Source organism: Zea mays, chromosome 5 (genome assembly GCF_902167145.1).
Source record: "Zea mays cultivar B73 chromosome 5, Zm-B73-REFERENCE-NAM-5.0, whole genome shotgun sequence".
In the NCBI taxonomy this organism is placed as follows: domain Eukaryota; kingdom Viridiplantae; phylum Streptophyta; class Magnoliopsida; order Poales; family Poaceae; genus Zea; species Zea mays.
The window spans coordinates 179523788-179541625 of NC_050100.1; the positions used below are offsets into that span (position 1 = coordinate 179523788).

Genomic DNA, 17838 nt, shown 5'->3' on the forward strand with positions numbered 1-17838 from the left:
TACTCCAACCCTACACGAGTAAGCGGAGGACTACGCCTTGATCCACAAACCCTAGTGTGAGAAAACAGATGCTAATTGACATTGCATGAATTTGAATTTAGTTACCTAACATGGGAAGGGAATTTTGTCTTCATAATCTTTACTAACCTACTTGGCAATGGTTTGAACCAACATGATGTGCCATATGATATGCATTCCAATTTTGTCACCGAATTCCTAGAGGCCCAAAAAGGCTTGGTTCAACTTTTGTTGGCTTGCTTATCTGCCTCGATGGCCACTATCTTATCCTTTTATTTTCTTCATTAAGAATAGTGTAGTGGCCTTCTTGTCCACCTTATCATTTGAGAAATTGCATATTCTAAAAACGGTGTCCCAGAAAACAGAGAGTAAACACTCATCTCACTTCCCATCCTGGACTACTGTAAATGGAGTCTAACACGTAAGCCAGACACTTGGTACATATCAGCCTCACATTTAGTTATGTATCGTCGATTCAACGAGTATCCATTGTACTATTGTAATTTTACGCAATGAAAATGTAAATAGATTTTTCAAGATGCAAAAAAAAACACATACTAATGATCTGTTTGGTTCGGCCGTAGATTCCTGAAAAACTGATTCTAATTGTAAGCTATGAGTAAGTGTTATGAATTGACAGATGTAGGAAAAGTAAAAGTTGTCTGGTTAAAACAATCGTCTACTATAGATTCTTTAAGAGTATAACGGTGTGGCAACCTAACACAGCAGATCATCACTAATGAGGGGACGGTATGACGTGCCACAAGGGCCCTATGACTGCAGCATTAGGCTCAAGCATTGTGGCTGTAGTCACTCTAGCGCGTGCATAGCGTCCTACATGAGCAGTGCCGCATGGCGATAGCAGCTAAAGCATAGGTGTTGCATCATCGTCAAACCTCAATGTGGAGCTAGGAAGATGTTGAAGAGGGCAACATCGGATGGAACACAGGCGGCATGAATGTTTGATGATGAGTCGATGAGCAGCGCTAAATGGTCGATGGGGAATAGATGCGATGGTTTAGGGACTATTGAGCCATATCGCTGGTAGATGATGGCAACCTTGGCCACTCTTGAGAGGTGTCGTCAGGTAAGAGTAATGCGACAAGTCAGGTGAAAGACCTCCAAATAGAAAATAAAACAATTCAATCTCATATGCGGGGACATATAAATAGTATTTTAGAAAAAATGGGTAATAAAAGATTTTATATTGCACTAGACTATGTAGATTTTAAAAATCTATCCACCTCCTATACCACTTTAGGGCTAGTTTGAAATATCAAATCCTCAAATTCTCTCTAGGATTGGAGATGGTTGAGAAGGAAAGGAGATTTGAGTTTCTAAGCTAGCCCTAAGTAAGATTCCAAACTTTTGACCGTGGCTTAGAAAGCTGAACCAGAACTAAGCTATGGCAAAACGTAACACGGTTCTGCATACCACGTAGTACAATAGCTGCTACATTCGCTGCTGGACTATTGCAAGAATGCTTTAGAAATTCACCCTTAGATATACGAATTTTCACCTTAACACAACCTCAGCGTAACCAACATCTGAGCTAGCGAGGAATCCAAAAAAAAAAGATCGATCCTTTCAAATTGTCGCTAACAATTCCAAAAGCTACCTTTCATATACACAAGCAGCAATTAGACTGAATCTTGGCCAATTCAGTGTTTTCTTTCATCGGAGTCGTGGAGTGGCTACCTTGGGCCGGACAGCTCCACGGCACGAAGGTTGTACGTGGAATCGACGATCCAGTCATTGCGGAGCGGTGCCGACTCAGCCTCCTGCCTCACCACCTCTACTTTCTGCCATTCGTCCCAACGCTCTGCCAGCCCGTCACCTTCGAGCATCCTCACCACCTCCGACATCTTTGGACGGTCCAGGGGGGAGCCCTGCGTGCAGAGGAGTGCCACCTGAATAAGGCTCTCCACCTCGACCTCCTCGTAGGCTTTCTGCAGATCTGGGTCCACCAGCATCTCCACCTTCTTCTCCTTCAACAGTCCTTTCACCTGCAAGATGCCAATTGCGAATTATTCATTTATGCCAGCTTGTTTTTCTCATCAGCAATCTACCCGTTCCATTGTTCTGATGGTTGAACATGTTCTTATAATGCAGCAGGCACATGGTAGGTCGACTGATTGTGCATTAGCATATTCAAGGCATGATGCATGTCCCCTGGAGGGTGAACTACCCAGCTTGTAACTTGCCAGTGCGTGCTCTCTAATTAAGAAAATGGATCAAGGGCACTTCATGATTACAGGATTAGCTTTGGCACCAATCTTTAAGAAAGAAAATTAATAAAATATAGCCCATAGACAGCAAAAAGTATGAAAGAAAAAAATATAATCTGTCACACGGTAATACTGTGTGTGACACTTGTATTGAGAAGAAAATTTACTTACCCAGTCAAGAAGCATAACATCGTCATCATTTGCAAGACGAGCTAGATCAAATGCCCTCTGGCCAGTAATAAGCTCCAGAAGCATGATCCCATAGCCAAAAACATCAGTCTTCTCAGAAGACTTGCCGGTAGATAGGTACTCGGGAGCAATGTGCCCAATTGTTCCACGAACAGCTGTTGTGACATGGGTATCCTTGTAGTCCATAAGCTTGGCAAGCCCGAAATCACCCACAACTGCCTCGAAGTCCTCATCCAAAAGAATATTTGCAGCTTTGACATCCCGATGGATGATTTTGGGATCGCAGTGATCATGCAAGTAAGAAAGTCCTCTTGCAGATCCCAGTGCAATCCGTCTTCTTGGTTCCCAGCTAAGAGGTGGCTCAGATGGCTGCCGCTCTATGGAATCAGAAATATTAATGAGAACAGGAAGCTAATATTCTGCTTGTTTAGTTGGGGCTATGGAATCAGTATTTTTAGAATAAAGAACAAAGTACCTCGTAAACGTGATGCCACACTCCCGTTAGCCATGTATGGGTAGACTAACAACCTTTCAGTAGGTGTCATGCAGAAACCACGAAGTCGGAGAAGGTTCTTGTGCACCGCCATGCTAATCATCTCAACCTCTGTTTGGAACTGAAGCTCACCACCAGGTGTACGCTCCTCTTTTAGTCTTTTCACTGCTACCAATGAGCCATCAGCAAGCCTTCCTTTGTACACTTTTCCAAAACCGCCTCTTCCTAAAATGTTCTTGTTACTGAAATTATCAGTTGCAACTTGAAGCTCCCGCAATGAAAACTTTTTGAGCTGACCAAGATGGACTTCTGGATCCTCCTCGGCTGAAGCAAAATGGGCCAGCAGATGAACAAACAGGCAATATGGGTTAACAAAAAACAAAGTACACCATATGATACAGACCAGGAACATCGAAGAAATGCTCTTCAGGTTTACGACGGCGCCACATTGCAAATGCAATTGCAGGAACAGCAAACACCAATGCTGCACCAGCAGCAACACCTCCAGCTATTGCTCCAGTGCTAGAAGCACCTAATAGTAGACATAAATCCAGGAAGTACGTGTCATCCAAAATGCTAAAGTTTTAGTGTATTAATGAAAATAAAAGTAGATTCAAAACCTACCAGTAGATTGAGTTGGGGGAGATGGAGGATTGAATGGAGGAGGTGGGGAAAAGGGAGGAGCCCCAGGGCAGGGCTTCGAAGTACCAGGGCCACAAAGATTTGGATTGTTGGCAAAACTGTAACAAACAGGTAATATTTATGATGCACACTGATGATACAGTTTAGGCCAAGATTAGTGAATTGTCCAAATAAAAGACCTTATAGGGGTGAAGAGTGAAAAGGAGCCAGTCGATGGGACTTGTCCTGAGAGGTTGTTGTTCGAGAGATCCCTGCATTTTAATGGTAAGTATTATATTATATATTCATTCAACACATAACAAACATCAAGAAAACAGTAGTAGTGTGCATGCTACTTACAGTACTTGGAGAGTGGAGATATTGGTCAAGGATACGGGAATCGGACCAACCAAGCTATTGTTGTTAAGACGTCTATCCTTGCAAATAGGCAGAGAACAAATAAATATTTGTGACTTTACCAAAATGTAAGAGCACAGACGACACTGACAAAAATAAAATGTCAACAATTTTCTTTTTCAACAAACAGCATGAGTTTTGCTGATAAAATACGATTCAATGATACACCAGCCATAAATATATAATAAGCATGGAAAAAGTAAGAGAAACAAACACCCAACTCCATCTATCAAAAAAGGAAAACGACAAATTTAATCAAATAATAATGTGTCACAGAAATTAACAGATGCAGCATCACAAGTTCCTCTTGTTTTCTTGGGTACAAAATACACAGGCCATTCTTGACAAAAAGATCAGAAGTAAATAAAAAAAAAAACTGAAAAGTGTCTAAACATTAAACAACCCCTAGTAAAACAACATCTGAGGGTGCTAGTAATTGGAAACAAAATAAATCTTACAGGAAACGCAGCTTCACTAGATTCCCCAGGCTGTCAGGGATATTGCCAGAGAAGTTGTTCATATACAGATCCAAACTGACCAGGTTAGTCAGGTTCCCCAGTTCAGGGGGTATTGTCCCACTTATGTTGTTGCTGTAAAGCTCCCTATTACAAAAAAAAGAAATATAAATAAATTCTCATATGTAAAAGGACCATTACAAAATGAAGAAATGTATGCAACAATTAACAAGCAGAGTTACACATAAAACGTAAAGGAAAAGACTTTTTTTAGATCCACTAACTTCTAAATGGATAATTTGTTTTTGAAGCAGAGTACATATAATTCACATTTAAAACAAGAGAAGCACTTCAGTACTCAATAATTAGCATGGATCCTGAAGCACCTTAATTAAGTAAACTAAATAATACCTCCAAGGCTGCTCCCCCCACCCCCAACACGCACACTGAAAACAAGTTGCCACTTTCGGTGAGTGCAGATGTATGCTGGTGGCAGAGCTTCTAGTGCACACATTCTAATGTCACAGACGCAGATTGCAACAAGCTCAAATGAGCACCAGGTGGACAAATAAAAGTAAGTCTAGGAATGAAATCCGTATAGGCAAAAGGTGAACAGAAGTATGCATTTTGTCCGCCATTCAGCGTCGCCTGCTGGTAGTGTCAGAATGCCCACAAACTGTCCTCCCAGGACAACAAATTTCAGTGCTCCAGTTCAAATTAAATTAGCGTGGTTATCAGCCATGTCTGATCCACAGATCAAGCCAGCATGCCCCCACCACTAAGAAGAGAACATGAAGAATTGGACACGACAAATCAATCAATTAAGAGTACTTTATGATTGGTTCTATTTTTTAGAAGGGGTTACTGGAGCACTTCTCTTAAAATAATTGTTCTGAAGGTGCACACAAGAGGCAGAAAACCCACATCTTAAAACTGTCGGAAAAAATCAACGCATGCAGAACTTACAAATATTGGAGATTTTTCAGCTGGCCAAGTTGTGGCACTAGAACGCCAGATAATTGTGCATTTCCAAGGTCACTGTGAAAGGGGGTACACTTAGAACCAGTAGGAGAACATCATTAACACTTTTGATACGAATATATGAGAGCTTTTTTCATCAACTTACACTCTGATAACACTGTTATCGTTGTTACACGTAACATGGAACCATGTACATGGATTAACAAGAGTGGGATCCCAACTCTGCAAGACATTGTTAGCATCTTTCAAGCTCTGACGCAGGCTGTACAGGGCATCACCTGTGGACAAAAGGTAACATTATCAGCAGCAAGTATATTCCCAGTTAAGATGAACAAACAGATAAGAACTTTTATCGGTGATGAGCTTGTATGCAAAATATTTAGAAAAGGAATGGCTGACTAGGGAAAAAACATTGTGATTGAGATTTCCAAAACAAGTAAGGTAAGAAACCATTAGTCAGGAAGTTCCAAAAACAGGGATTAGTATTTATAACTGTTGGCCCCATCCATTGTTAGTACAACAGTGTCCGACGTTCTTCTATTCATGGTACACCATGGGGACACATCCTTCAAAATTACACTGTTCAATTACCATCTGTGGAGAGAGAGAGAGAGAGAGAGAGAGAGAGAGAGAGAGATGCTCAATAACATCCCGATCGCAGAACTAGCAAAACTTTTTTTTTTCACCAGCTGAAAGAGCCGGTCAAACAATCGCACCTCAAAGTCAACATTTGCAATCCATATGAACACCTTGATTCTGGAGGACGGTATTAGCAATTCCTCTTTTTATACAAACAAACTAGGCCAAGCGCGGTGGTCTGTATCTGCATCTCTATTGGAAGTAGACCTAACGATGGACTGAACGCCCAAACGAGAAAAGTATAAGGCATAACGAAAGAACTGCATCCGCCGAACAAAAAGTCTACGGTTTCCTCGAGATCAACGGAACGCGGCTTGCTCGTTCCTCTGACCCATCCAGGCAGAGCTATAACGAAACGTATATGCTATATGCACAAACAGCAAATATCCCCCAAATACATCACCGCAACCGGAAGCAAGAGCTAGAGGACCAGGCAATATACTTAGTACAAGAGCATCAACCGAAGCAAGTAAAAGAATCAAGCTCGTATGCTCCATCTCAGCCGTACAGATTTCAAACTAGGGACAAATCCGAACCGGGGAACGCATGGGTTACTAGGAGTCGGTTACTAGTGCGTATGAGAACAGGCAGGACTCACCCTCGGTGTTGGCGACGACCCGTCCCGGCCCGAGCAGCACCGCGACCGCAAGGACCACCGCCCACCACCTCCCAGCCGACGCCGACGCCGCCATTCCAACTCGAGCGCCAAGCGGGCCCCACCACCTCACCGGCGCATGGGCGCGCGGATCCCCCCACCGCTGGTGCGCCTAAGGCCCGAGCTGCACGGTGCTACCCGATCTGCCGCGCCGCCGCCGACCTCTCCCTCCTGAACTCCTCCTCCGGTCCTCCCACTCCTCTCTCTCTCTCTCTGGCGGATGGAAGGGTGATTTTTTTTTCTTTTCCGGGACGAATTCTCTGTAGCTCGAAAGTCGAAACCGAGTCCGGCTGTGCCTGTGCGCGTGTGTATATGTGTGTATGTCGCGACCTAAATTGTTCTTCTACTCCGCGGTGGGACCGTCGCCCTACGCTCGCGGAAGAAGGGGCGCCCCACCGCAGGACGTCACCGACGTGCGGGACCAGTGATCTCTCCGGCCCACGTGGAAGTGAGAGTGCTACCCGGTTGCGGGCGCAGGCGGCGTGCTCTCGGTCTCGGGGGGAGTGGGGTGGGTGACTTGATGGAAGTAGTGTAGTGGGGAGGAGGAGGGAGGGGAGCAGGGGGGACGTGCTGGCCCCGCCGCGGCGGGCATCTGCTGACATGGCGGCGTGCGGGCGCTGGCCGCTGGGGATCTCGTGGACGCGGTCCTCGGTACGCCCGGTCTCGTCATTCTCGAGTGATGGTGTCGATTCGTACAGCTCTCCACCACTGCATCGATTGGGAAAATCATCACGTTTGCTTTGATCCGTCCGTGGAACGGACACACCGGCTCACGATGATGGCCCGTCCTCTTCTCGTGATTGGATTTCTAACGGTGAGGGTAAAAAGAGGCGAAGGGCCCCGTTGTTCTAGTATTGATTGAGCATTATTGGGGCTGAACTAATGTTTGATTACAATAAAACAAAGGGCAAACCGGAGATCCGAGCTGTACCGTACACTGGCAGGCGGCAGTAGTGTTGTGTTGCTTAGAGAAGTTTAATAATAAAGGTTATTTTTTACTCTAACTCCTTGCCATGTTAAGTTGTTGGCTCGGAGATGAATTTTTTGTATTTTTCTCTTTCATTCTTTTGTCTTGAAACTCGTGTAGCACATAGCTCTTGCACGATAGCACACTCCATCTACTTTTTGATGACTCTTTTTCACATAAGTAAAAATGTCACTTTATCTATTTTTTATGTCTCTCTTCTATAAAAGTAAAATTGTCATGTAAGCCGACTTAGAACCCAATATTGTACGACTCTTACAGTGCAGTGCAGCAGGTTTCGCGGCAAAGGTTAGTTAGGGTCCGGATCCCGAGAGACGTGTAAAAGTGAAAACGCAGGGGCAACAGCACCACCAGCACACAAACAAGTCCGTGGAACACTGCGCGGTGGGCCCCGCCTCCGCACAAGGCCAGCTGGAGAACAGGCAGAGGGCCCGCTCCCGTCCGTGGGCCGGGTCTACAGCTCCGCGGGCGCAGAAAAAGCCAGCGCCGGCATGGGCCCGCCTGTCCGGCTGTCGTTCCCAGCGCGCCAGCCAATGGGACGCCGCAAACGCAGGGTCGGAGTTGAGACTCGAGAGGAGAACAAAAAAGGTGTCCGTGCCGTGTTGGGTACTTGTACACACAATTCAAACGTGCGGTACTTTCCGTTCTCGTGTAGTGGTCGCGTGTGCGTTCCTCTGATGGGCCATGCGTACCGAAACCGGTCAAAATATTGGACCGCCCCGCGGTCGGTCTACACTTCTACACGCTCTGGTCTTCCTCCGAGCCTCGAGCCTGTAACGACCACGGTGACCAGCGGGTACGCGTGAATTTTAAAGTGCTGCTAAATCACAATATAATACAGTAGGTGCGTTCAAAAACTGTGTCTTACTATATTTATTGTACCAATCAAAACATTAAATAAATTAAATTGACCAATTATCTAGTCTTTTGTCTCGAGTATAGAGCCAAGACGCAGTATCTTCATCAAGATATGTGTCTTGATTATTTTTTACATTTACCTTCCTAGACAGAAGACACACATCAAGACACTTATTATGCATGTCCTTATGTGTTCGGTAAATTCTTTAGAGGCACGTTCGCTGAATTCCGGTGAGCCCGAGATCTAGGCATCACATCCTAGGTGTATCGTAGTATATGGTAGTTGAAGTTTTTTTTATTTTGTTTTTTTGTCTCTAAAGATGGAAATTTCTTGCCCGTGGAAGACCGAAAAGTCAACGTGTGTGCCCTCGTCGAGAATGGCAGCTGTGTCGCAAAAAAAGTCATCTTCAAGAGCTGCAGTCCAATAGCACCTTCATGTGACTGCGATGTGATGATGCGCGATAGCACAAAGGAAAAATGGTTGGCGTCGCCATCAATACTCGTGATCATCTCCTCGTTTGGACCAATCATTTTTGAACAAGTTTCTCGTTTTCAGAAGCGTCGTTTGTCTATGGGATATTAGGAAGATAGTGGTATTATTTACAACACACCACATTTGTTACTTAGGGGTGAAGGACATTGTGACAACACGGTCTTGCTCATCGCACACCACTCACATTTAAAAAATATGTACATTGACCAATCTCCCTTGGCCTCATCTAGTAGCACAAATATCTTAGTTAGAATATGGTTTCTCAATTATTTAGTAGCACATGTATTATAGATTTCCTATATGATCACTAAAAACATCCTTGCATCGTTTTATATTGTAGATTGCACTGTTTATATAGTGTAGTTTGAATATAAGTATAGGTATATGTAAGCTGTTGGAGATGGTCTACATACCCCAGCCATCTATATCTAAAGCATTTGTATCCAGGCCCGAGCTAGGCGCCGATGTGGATACACTTGGCGAAAACATGTGCAAGTGTGGGCATGCACTCATTGTGCTAGGAGTACTCTGGTCTTTTCACCTGCCATCCTCTCCACTTAGGCTACATATGTTTGTTTTAATGTGGCAGTGTGTTACACACAAAGACTCAAATCGTATTACGGTGCCCTCCTACCTAAAGTCAACAAATGGTGTATGTTCCATACAAAACCAAACTTTCCCGGTATCCTCCACACAAAATGCACTTCCCAAAATGTTGAATGCTAACACTGGCATAATTCTCTCGACACTAAGGAACACATAAGAGAGAAACTTACATGTCAGGATTCTATGGTGATGAGGACCTTGTCCTTGGTTTTCATCGTTTAGATCATTATGGACCACCCCGTAGTTCCAAAAACTAACTTAATTTAGTTTCACGGAACTTAACTTCTAATGGCTCGGCTTCTTGAAAATGGAGAAGTGGTTGTCCCCGATTTTCATCTTCTTTTGTAAATGGAGGAGTGGTTGTTGAGGCGTAATCCACTATAATTGGAGTAGGCAAGATTTTTCTTTAGGCAGGACCAAACTAATATTTAACTATAATTGTAATGTCAATAAATAGAATATAAATTTATGTATATAGATATAATATAATGTAATATAATATTTTATAGTAATAACAATTAACATATTTATGCGCTAAGTATATAATACTTTTTAACTTATTGTAAACTAACCCCTTTATTTTAGCTATATATATAAGTAAAAAACTATTTGATTAGGAGGTGTCGTGGCCCTCACTACCCCTCCCTTGTTTACTCCCCACCTAAACCAATGCAAGATTTAGCTACTTGGCTGGAAAGGAGTTTTCTATGTTTTGGAAGCACCGAGTAGTAATTATCATGTTTTGTGCATCTCAGAGCGGATGGTCCAAAGAGGTGTGGGGGATAGATATCCCTCGGGTCCACTAAAAGAGTAAAAGACCTCACGAAAGGCCCAAGGGCCCAATAAATCGTAAGGTCATTCTTTCGTGGGCCTGGGGAGAGACAACCAGCAAAGCAGATCGACATGAGGCCGGATTGGTGCAAACCCGGACGACCCACAACGTCGAGCGAGTGACCACAACAGAGATCCGACTTTCCCGCGTTGGAGCCCCCATGCAACGGAGCCATGCGAGGATAAGTCGGCAGAACTACAAGGAGATCAACTCAAGCAGTTCACTATATTTTAGCTACACATTGTTATCATATCCACATGTATTGCCCCCACGGTCGAGTATATAAGGCCTAGGGGGCACCCCTTCAGAACGATCGACCCTATTACTTAGCCACCCAAATCAACTCTCTGCATTCTCAATTCAGAGAGCTCTCTTGTAACCTTGTTCACCAAGCATACTCACAAGGACGTAGGGTGTTACGCGTCTCTAAGCGGCCCGAACCTGCAAATATTGTCCACTGTCCCTCGTGCATCTGGCACGAACCATTTTGCTACAGTCGTCGACACCGTCCTACTCCTAAAAACACCTTGAGGGGCATCCCCGGGTGTGCGGTCGGACCCAAAACACCGACAAGAGGACACAAGGATTTATATTGTTTCAGACTGAACGTCTCTATATCCAGTTGTCCAATTGAGATACGCGTGTTACTTTGCACGTTTTTATAGTAGGGGTTACAAACGTGCGAGAGAGGGATCGAGCTCCCAACTCACTGATGTGCGAATGTGCGAGCGATTACAAGTGCTCTATGGTTTGACTGTTCGGCTGACTGGATGTTTTGGCGGTATATGTGAATGATTGCTCGTGTCCTGAATTGTGGTCCTTTTCCTTCCTATAATAGGTTAAGGTGAGAGAAGGGGGTCGCTACAAGAGTCTAAGGGTCGGGCGAAGCGGATGAAGGTCGGACATTGTCATGTAGTTTTTTATCCTCTGGAGTTCTCACCAGTCGAGGGACGTCATAGATGAAGCCTCCTCCCTCTGTCAGGATACTGTAGTCACACCTAGGCCATCCCAGAGCATGTCGTTGCACTTTGTCATGTCCAGTAGCAGTTTATTCGGTGTCCTTGTTTGACTTCCTATCTACGGAGTGGTTAAGCTAGTGTCCGCCTCCATGCTGTGATGGATGACGTACGTGCTCTGACATATCTGCTCATGTGCCATCATTCAAAGCCTTATGTTGTATCATAATCTAACTTGCATGCAGTAAGAACCCAAGAATGTCACGCCTGTGTGGTCGAGCGAAGTATCCAACCCTTCAGGTCAGGGGTCGGGCGAGGCGAAACACTAAGGTGGGACACATCCGAGCTTCGCCCCCCTCCATAGCTGGGGTTGGGGGGTCGGGTAACGCGGAACTTCGAATCGGAGACATCTGAGTTTGGGTCTCTCCATGGTCTGATAAGGTGGAACTCTGCAATGGTGATATTTGAGGCCCTGACCCATCGTGGCCAGGATCAGCTGAGTCGAAATCTCCTTGACAACGGTAGGTAGAAATGGCAGTGGGTCAAGTTTAGATCGAGTGTAGCAAAACCCTGCCTAACCCCGCTAAAGCTTTGTTTGGATACTCTAATATTAACCCTAGTCCGTGTGCGTTAAAGTGGATCGGGTGTAAATTAGTTTACGTTACACTCAATCCACCTAAAACATGTGGATTAAGCTCAATACTAAAGTAACCAAATTAGATCTAAATATGTGATTGTCTCATGTCAGGCAGGGTCCGGCTGCAGCCGTGAGAGAGTTTGCGAGCCATTCGGTCCAGGCGAAGACGTTTTTTTTACGCGTAAGGGACGGGCTCCGAGGTCCATGGATCGATTGTTGGGGTTAGTTGGGCCTAATTGGGCCATTGTATCGGTGTGTTGGGTGGTCGGAGACCTAGCGACCAGATTGTAGGCCAGAATAATGGAGGCTGTATCGATCTTGCAGGCTGCAACCCATCGCCCAGTCTCCATTGGCTTGCCATTTGAATCTTGTGTGCCGTTGCTCCACCTTTTTTTTCTTCTAGTACAAGGTAGAAGCATCACAAAGGACCAATTCAGTACATGGACTGAAAGTACGTACCGCGATACCAACAAACTAAACAAGAGCACAAATGACCACAAATGATTTGAGGAGCATCGTCACTGTTAAGGATAACTCTTAATTATTAGTGAACAAAAAGTGCACGCCAGTTCTTGCTGTGCTTTCTGTGGTTGGCTCCTAAACTGCTGCCTTTAATTTTAAAACTCCTTTTTCTCTCTTAACCATCAAAAGATAGAGGATAGAGCTGCCATTTACTTAAAAAAAACTGTGGTCGATCGAGTTTGTTTAACCGGCTCACTTGCTCCGGTGTGGCCATGTACCTCCAGTTATTCAGAGAATGCTAGAGAAAACCAGATGGTACTGTTCTTCATAGAAGATTCATCTCTAAGGCGTATGCACATATACATATCTTTTGATCTATTCAATAGTGTATATATATATATATATATATCTATACTACCTATTAAGGCTCTAAGGGGTAGGCTGCCTCTGCTGGTTCTGCCTTCCGACGATCTCAACCGTCCAATACGCTCTAGAGTCTCTCAGTCATCCGATGCGCGCACTCTCACCCCCACGCAGCGCCCCGCCCCCACCCGATCGTCCAACCGTGCGAGCACCCTAACTTTGCATCCCCGGTGCCGTCGCCGCGGCGCACACCTCCTGGGCCGCCGTCGAGGAGGAACGACGCGCCGCTGTCGCATCCGCGCTTGCCGCTCAGCGCGTCTTGCTCCTCGGATGCATCCGCGGAGTCGGCCCCACCTCTCATCTCCAGGCAAGCCCCTGTCCCTCAAGGGGTGACCTAAGAACACCACCACCACGCTCGCCGTGTGGCACCGCCTCCAAACCCTACGCCCTCACTCCACCATGCCGCCGCATCGTCGTCCCCGGCCTCCGCCCACGCCGCGCCCTGTACACGGCGGTGGTCGCGTTCCGGCACACGTCGCCCCTCCTCTCATCTCCAGGCAAGCCCCTGTCCCTCAGATCTGGGTTCATCTCTGCCGAGGAGCTCGGCACCGTGGTGCGCTCGCTCGACCTGCGCACTACCTGAAGACGCTACCTGAAGACGCATTATGCTGCTATTGTCTCCCTCGTCGTTGCCTCGTGGGTCACAGTGCTCCTCCACTCCCTCGTCAGCCACAATGACAGCCAACAAGGTATATCCTATACATGTATCTCGCCCCTACCATTTCTCTATTTGTCTTGAAGAGTCAGTCGCATGGCTGCTTGTGTGTTGGTGATCGTGACATGCAAACTGATGCCCCAACTATCCTATGCAGCCGATCAGATTCTAGCAGCGCCAACGAAGTCGGTCATAACTTGTTAGATCCGAGTGCTTCGCTGCGTTCCTTCGTAATACAAATCGATGTTGTTAGAGGAAAGATGGGTGCTTATATATTCTTGGGTACCAAACAGGGCATAAGATTTATCTAGCTTCTCGCTTCGTGTTTTATCTACACATCTTGTCCCTATGCAACTATTGGCTGCAAGTATGGTGATGCAGTTTGGGCTGCAAGGTCCACCGTTATACAGTGCTTGCTGTCTGTTTGCCAAATGTTGTAAAGAAGTGATGGTAAATAACTTGCCTTTCCTTGCTATACTCATAAAACTTGTTGTCAAGCTGCTAGATGAATTAATTTGAGTTATCATTTTGTTAGCGACCTGCAAATGCATGTGAATTCATGATTGTATCGCTTTAGTAGCCTTTGGATATACTGTGTCATCTCCTCTATATTTTTAAAATTGTATCATTTTCCTGGAAGTTTGTCTGATCTTCTCCTTCATTATGTTTCCCTGTTGTGTGCTGCACTTGCTGCTACCGTGAAGACTGGTGTCCAGGAGACTGAAAAGCACTGCTGAGGAGACTGAAATTATCTTCGCGAGGTGGATTACACATTGTAAGAACTAAGAACTAAATCTGTTTTTTCTTCTTATTTTAAAGAGGACCAGGTCTCCTGCATTCTTGGAAACAAGAGACGATCTCAGATTATCACTAACTTTTTTATGAGCTATAAATGTGCTCTGCTTAACGGACATCTTAAGGACCACAGATTCATAGAACTATGGATTCATATAAAACGGGTGAGGTCTTACGACTTCCTTTTTTACCTTTTCAAATACCTCCTATGTCAAGCCCTTTGCTTCACTTGTGTTTGCTTAGTATTACTAACAAATCATGAAGCCCTTTGTTAAGTCTGTGCTTGCTTAGTGTTACTAAGAAGTCATAAAGCCCCAACGAGTTTCTCTAGCTGAATATGAAGCAGTCACTATCTGTCCTTGATTGATCGAAACTAATTTGCATGGTTCCTTTTGTGCACAACAACATGAAACATAAATCTTGAAGATTATGTCACCGTAAGAAGTAGGTGTTCCTTACATTTAGAGAGAACTAGAAAAAACGGTTACATGCATCTGGAGCCTTCCGAACACAAAACAATTTACACGCGTGTTGGCGCGCGCCAGAAACATTTCGTAATTTAAGTATTATGAATACTATTTAATTGTAAGTTAGTTATTTGCATGTGTAGTAATTTATTTATTTACAGTAAATACATGACCACTAGATAGATTCATTTGTTTTATTTTTTTAGCATGGAACTGATTCAAAAGAACATGAAGTCCAGTGTGATTTGAAAATTTGGGTATAGCTCAGAAGAGATTTGTGATCATTCGAAGTATCGAAGAAACCTGCAACATCAAGAATTTTAAAATGAAGGTCAGCTATGTATATATATACCTTTGAATAATGGGAAACGAGAAAGTAAAGTTGTGTATGTAATTTACAATCTGACAGGGAACATTTAAAATATTTCTTTCTTTAAAGTGCATACAAACTGAAAAAAGAGACTTTCAGATTGTGCATAGTTTCTTTCGTTAAAAAACTAGCAGCAAAATATATCTGTTGTTGCATTAGTAGTTGTCGGTTGTGCATTAGTAGCTATACCCGTTTGTACTTGCAGATAGAATTACTAAATTGTTATTCTTTGGTTGTCTGCGAACTGTTGCGAGATGAAGAGGTTTGGTAATTGATGGTTTATCGTGCATAGCAAAAGACTCTTGTGAGAAACTAATCTTTATCTACACTACTCCTTAAGACATTACTGACCTAAACTCCACCGTCCCTTCCTAATCCTGATTTAGTTGGAACTCAATATCTTTAGTTGGAACTCAATATCTTTAGCTGGAACTCAAGCATCGGTAAGGGGGTGGTGTTTATGCTGTCAGAGTTTGTGAACTTGAGAAAGTTCAGATAAGTAATGTTTGCACTGAAGAAATGAATTGGGCACAAGAATCCAAAAGTTCACCTTCTTGCACTAATTGTAAGTCTTTCTGTGATTATGTGCACTAACTGTAAGTCTGTCTGTATTTCTTCAGGTGATCCGTTCATCTTTGAGACGCAGCGCCACAATGGCATAAGGGAGCTTTGCCCTACGAATGGAGAGCACAAGCTAATCCGTGCCCGTGCTCTCATCCCCCTGCATGAACCCAATTCTGTTGCGATCAACCATCAATGGCTGCATATGGGTCATGCCTTCTCATTGTCCAAGCTTGAGTTTGGTGCTGCATACCACATGGCTCCATTGTTCTTTTGCCCTTTGCTTTCCACTGCACTGGAATGCCCATCAAGGCCTCCGCTGATAAGCTAGCTAGGGAAATCCAACAATCATTCAGTGATGTTTCTTATGGATTCTCTAATAGTCAAATAATTGCTCCTAATTGACTCATTTCATTTCTTGCAGTGGTAAAACCGTTACTATTTCTCTCTAGAATGATCTTGCTACTAGGACTGGACAAGAGCTTTTGGACATGGTTGACAGTTTGCCCATTGTTGCGATAAAGAGCCTAAAAGTATCTGACTTCCAAGGTACGTCATCTAATCTCTGAATGTGAAATGAAATACAACAGTTACTCACCTGTCTTTCGCAGGAACGATAGCTCTCTGCCCAGCCACCAGTTTTGAGTTGTATTGAGAGCAAAAATTCACATGCTTTCCGAATGCAAATATTGTTCTCATAATTTCTCCCAGCAGCAACTAAGCCGTTTATCGCATGGAGGGTCCCATAGATAAAACATATTCCCCAAGTGCCATACCTTGCAGGTAATTTCTGATTTAGTTACAATTAGACAGAGGGAAAAAACCGATAACCTGTACAAATTAGAAGATGTTTTCATACAAACCAGGATCCATCCTTGTTTTGATTACTCTCAATGATATACATTCTTTATATTGATGTTTTATCTTTGTACGATATGCAGGTACACAGTCAGGGATAAGCTCCTAGATTGTTTTAGAGCTTCTTTCTGAAACAATGTTGCTGGCAATGCTAACTTTTTATATTTTCCTAATATTTTCCAATTATGGTGTATTAACATATACCTTTTAATATTTGCTTACGCTTCTCTTTTATGTGTCTCTAGGTTCTTTTTCTGGTTGTTAATGGTTCAGAGGAAATTGAAGCCATCAATTTGATAGATGTGTTGTTGTGAAGAGGGTCGGGCTCGCTGCTGCGCAAGTTCCTGCACATCCATGACCATTGCTCACTCTCCAACTGCGATGACGACCTGATCGATGCTATCAGGTGATCCATGGCCATCACCGTGTCCAACAACTACTTCACCCACCACAATAAGGTACTATATCCTGCTAGATCATGTGTGTTTGTTTGTCCTCGCCCTGTAATGATCAAGTGCCCATGTGTGATGGTCCATTTATTTTATTTACCAAACACATATAAAACTTGGAGGATTCTACATAGTTTGGCGCATATATGCCTAAGAATTCGTCTGTTTTCTGCCTATACCAAGGCAGGAGCTCATATCATAGTTGCACATATGGGTCTGACAACTGCAGGGTCTATCGGGGCAATGACAGCTGCCACTTTAGATGATAGTGTTTTATGTGTTCAGGCCATTGCGGATGCGGCATTTGGGGTTAAACTGATATCATTGTTCTCTATCACGGAGGTACATGCATTTTGAAGAATACTAAAAGGGTTCATGGATTTTACGGTGCATCAAGCATGCATTACTGTTGTCATCGTGAAGCATTGCATAATGGTATAATAAACTGAAAAAGGGTGACTTTGTGGATGAGAACTCGGCAACAACTGAAAAAGGGTGTCGATCTGATCTGAGTTCTGTTCTTTTTGGTGTTCCACTCAGGGGAGACGCTCGGCACCGAAGCTGAAGCAAAGCAAGCGCTACATAAACATCCTTTATAACAGCGATGAAGCTAGAGAAACTTAGAAGGGGGGATGAGGGGTGCTCTTGCTTTGTGGGTGCATATACATTAACATGGGTAACGAGGTCTATTAAAGATGTTATTTTTCCTTTTAGGATGTGCCACTTCATCTAAGA

General features: G+C 44.1%; 1 protein-coding gene and 1 long non-coding RNA gene across 2 annotated transcripts; one reads left to right on the top strand and one right to left on the bottom strand.

Annotated features, from left to right (window-relative positions):
• Window positions 1–1492: 1492 nt before the first annotated feature.
• Window positions 1493–6940, bottom strand: LOC542016 (somatic embryogenesis receptor-like kinase 2). Its single transcript, NM_001111663.2, has 11 exons — window positions 6640–6940; window positions 5548–5680; window positions 5388–5459; window positions 4425–4568; window positions 3910–3981; window positions 3750–3821; window positions 3553–3668; window positions 3332–3460; window positions 2911–3252; window positions 2418–2812; window positions 1493–2024 (listed from the first exon to the last, which is right to left on the bottom strand). Exons 1-11 carry the CDS (start codon window positions 6731–6733, stop codon window positions 1713–1715), a joined length of 1881 nt encoding a protein of 626 aa, NP_001105133.2. The 5' UTR covers window positions 6734–6940; the 3' UTR covers window positions 1493–1712.
• Window positions 6941–13067: 6127 nt separating this feature from the next.
• Window positions 13068–16497, top strand: LOC109939575 (uncharacterized). The gene is made up of 3 exons (XR_002262057.2): window positions 13068–13637; window positions 14308–16345; window positions 16408–16497. It is a non-coding gene; the product is annotated as an uncharacterized lncRNA (long non-coding RNA).
• The last annotated feature ends 1341 nt before the right edge of the window (window positions 16498–17838 follow it).

Coding starts and splice junctions, on each gene's coding strand:
- LOC542016 (NM_001111663.2), bottom strand. CDS start 6,733: ATGGCGGCGTCGGCGTCGGCTGGGAGGTGGTGGGCGGTGGTCCTTGCG. Junction 5,460..5,547: donor GATAACAGTGTTATCAGAGT/GTAAGTTGATGA, acceptor CCCCTTTCACAG/TGACCTTGGAAATGCACAAT. Junction 3,669..3,749: donor TCACTCTTCACCCCTATAAG/GTCTTTTATTTG, acceptor TGTTTGTTACAG/TTTTGCCAACAATCCAAATC.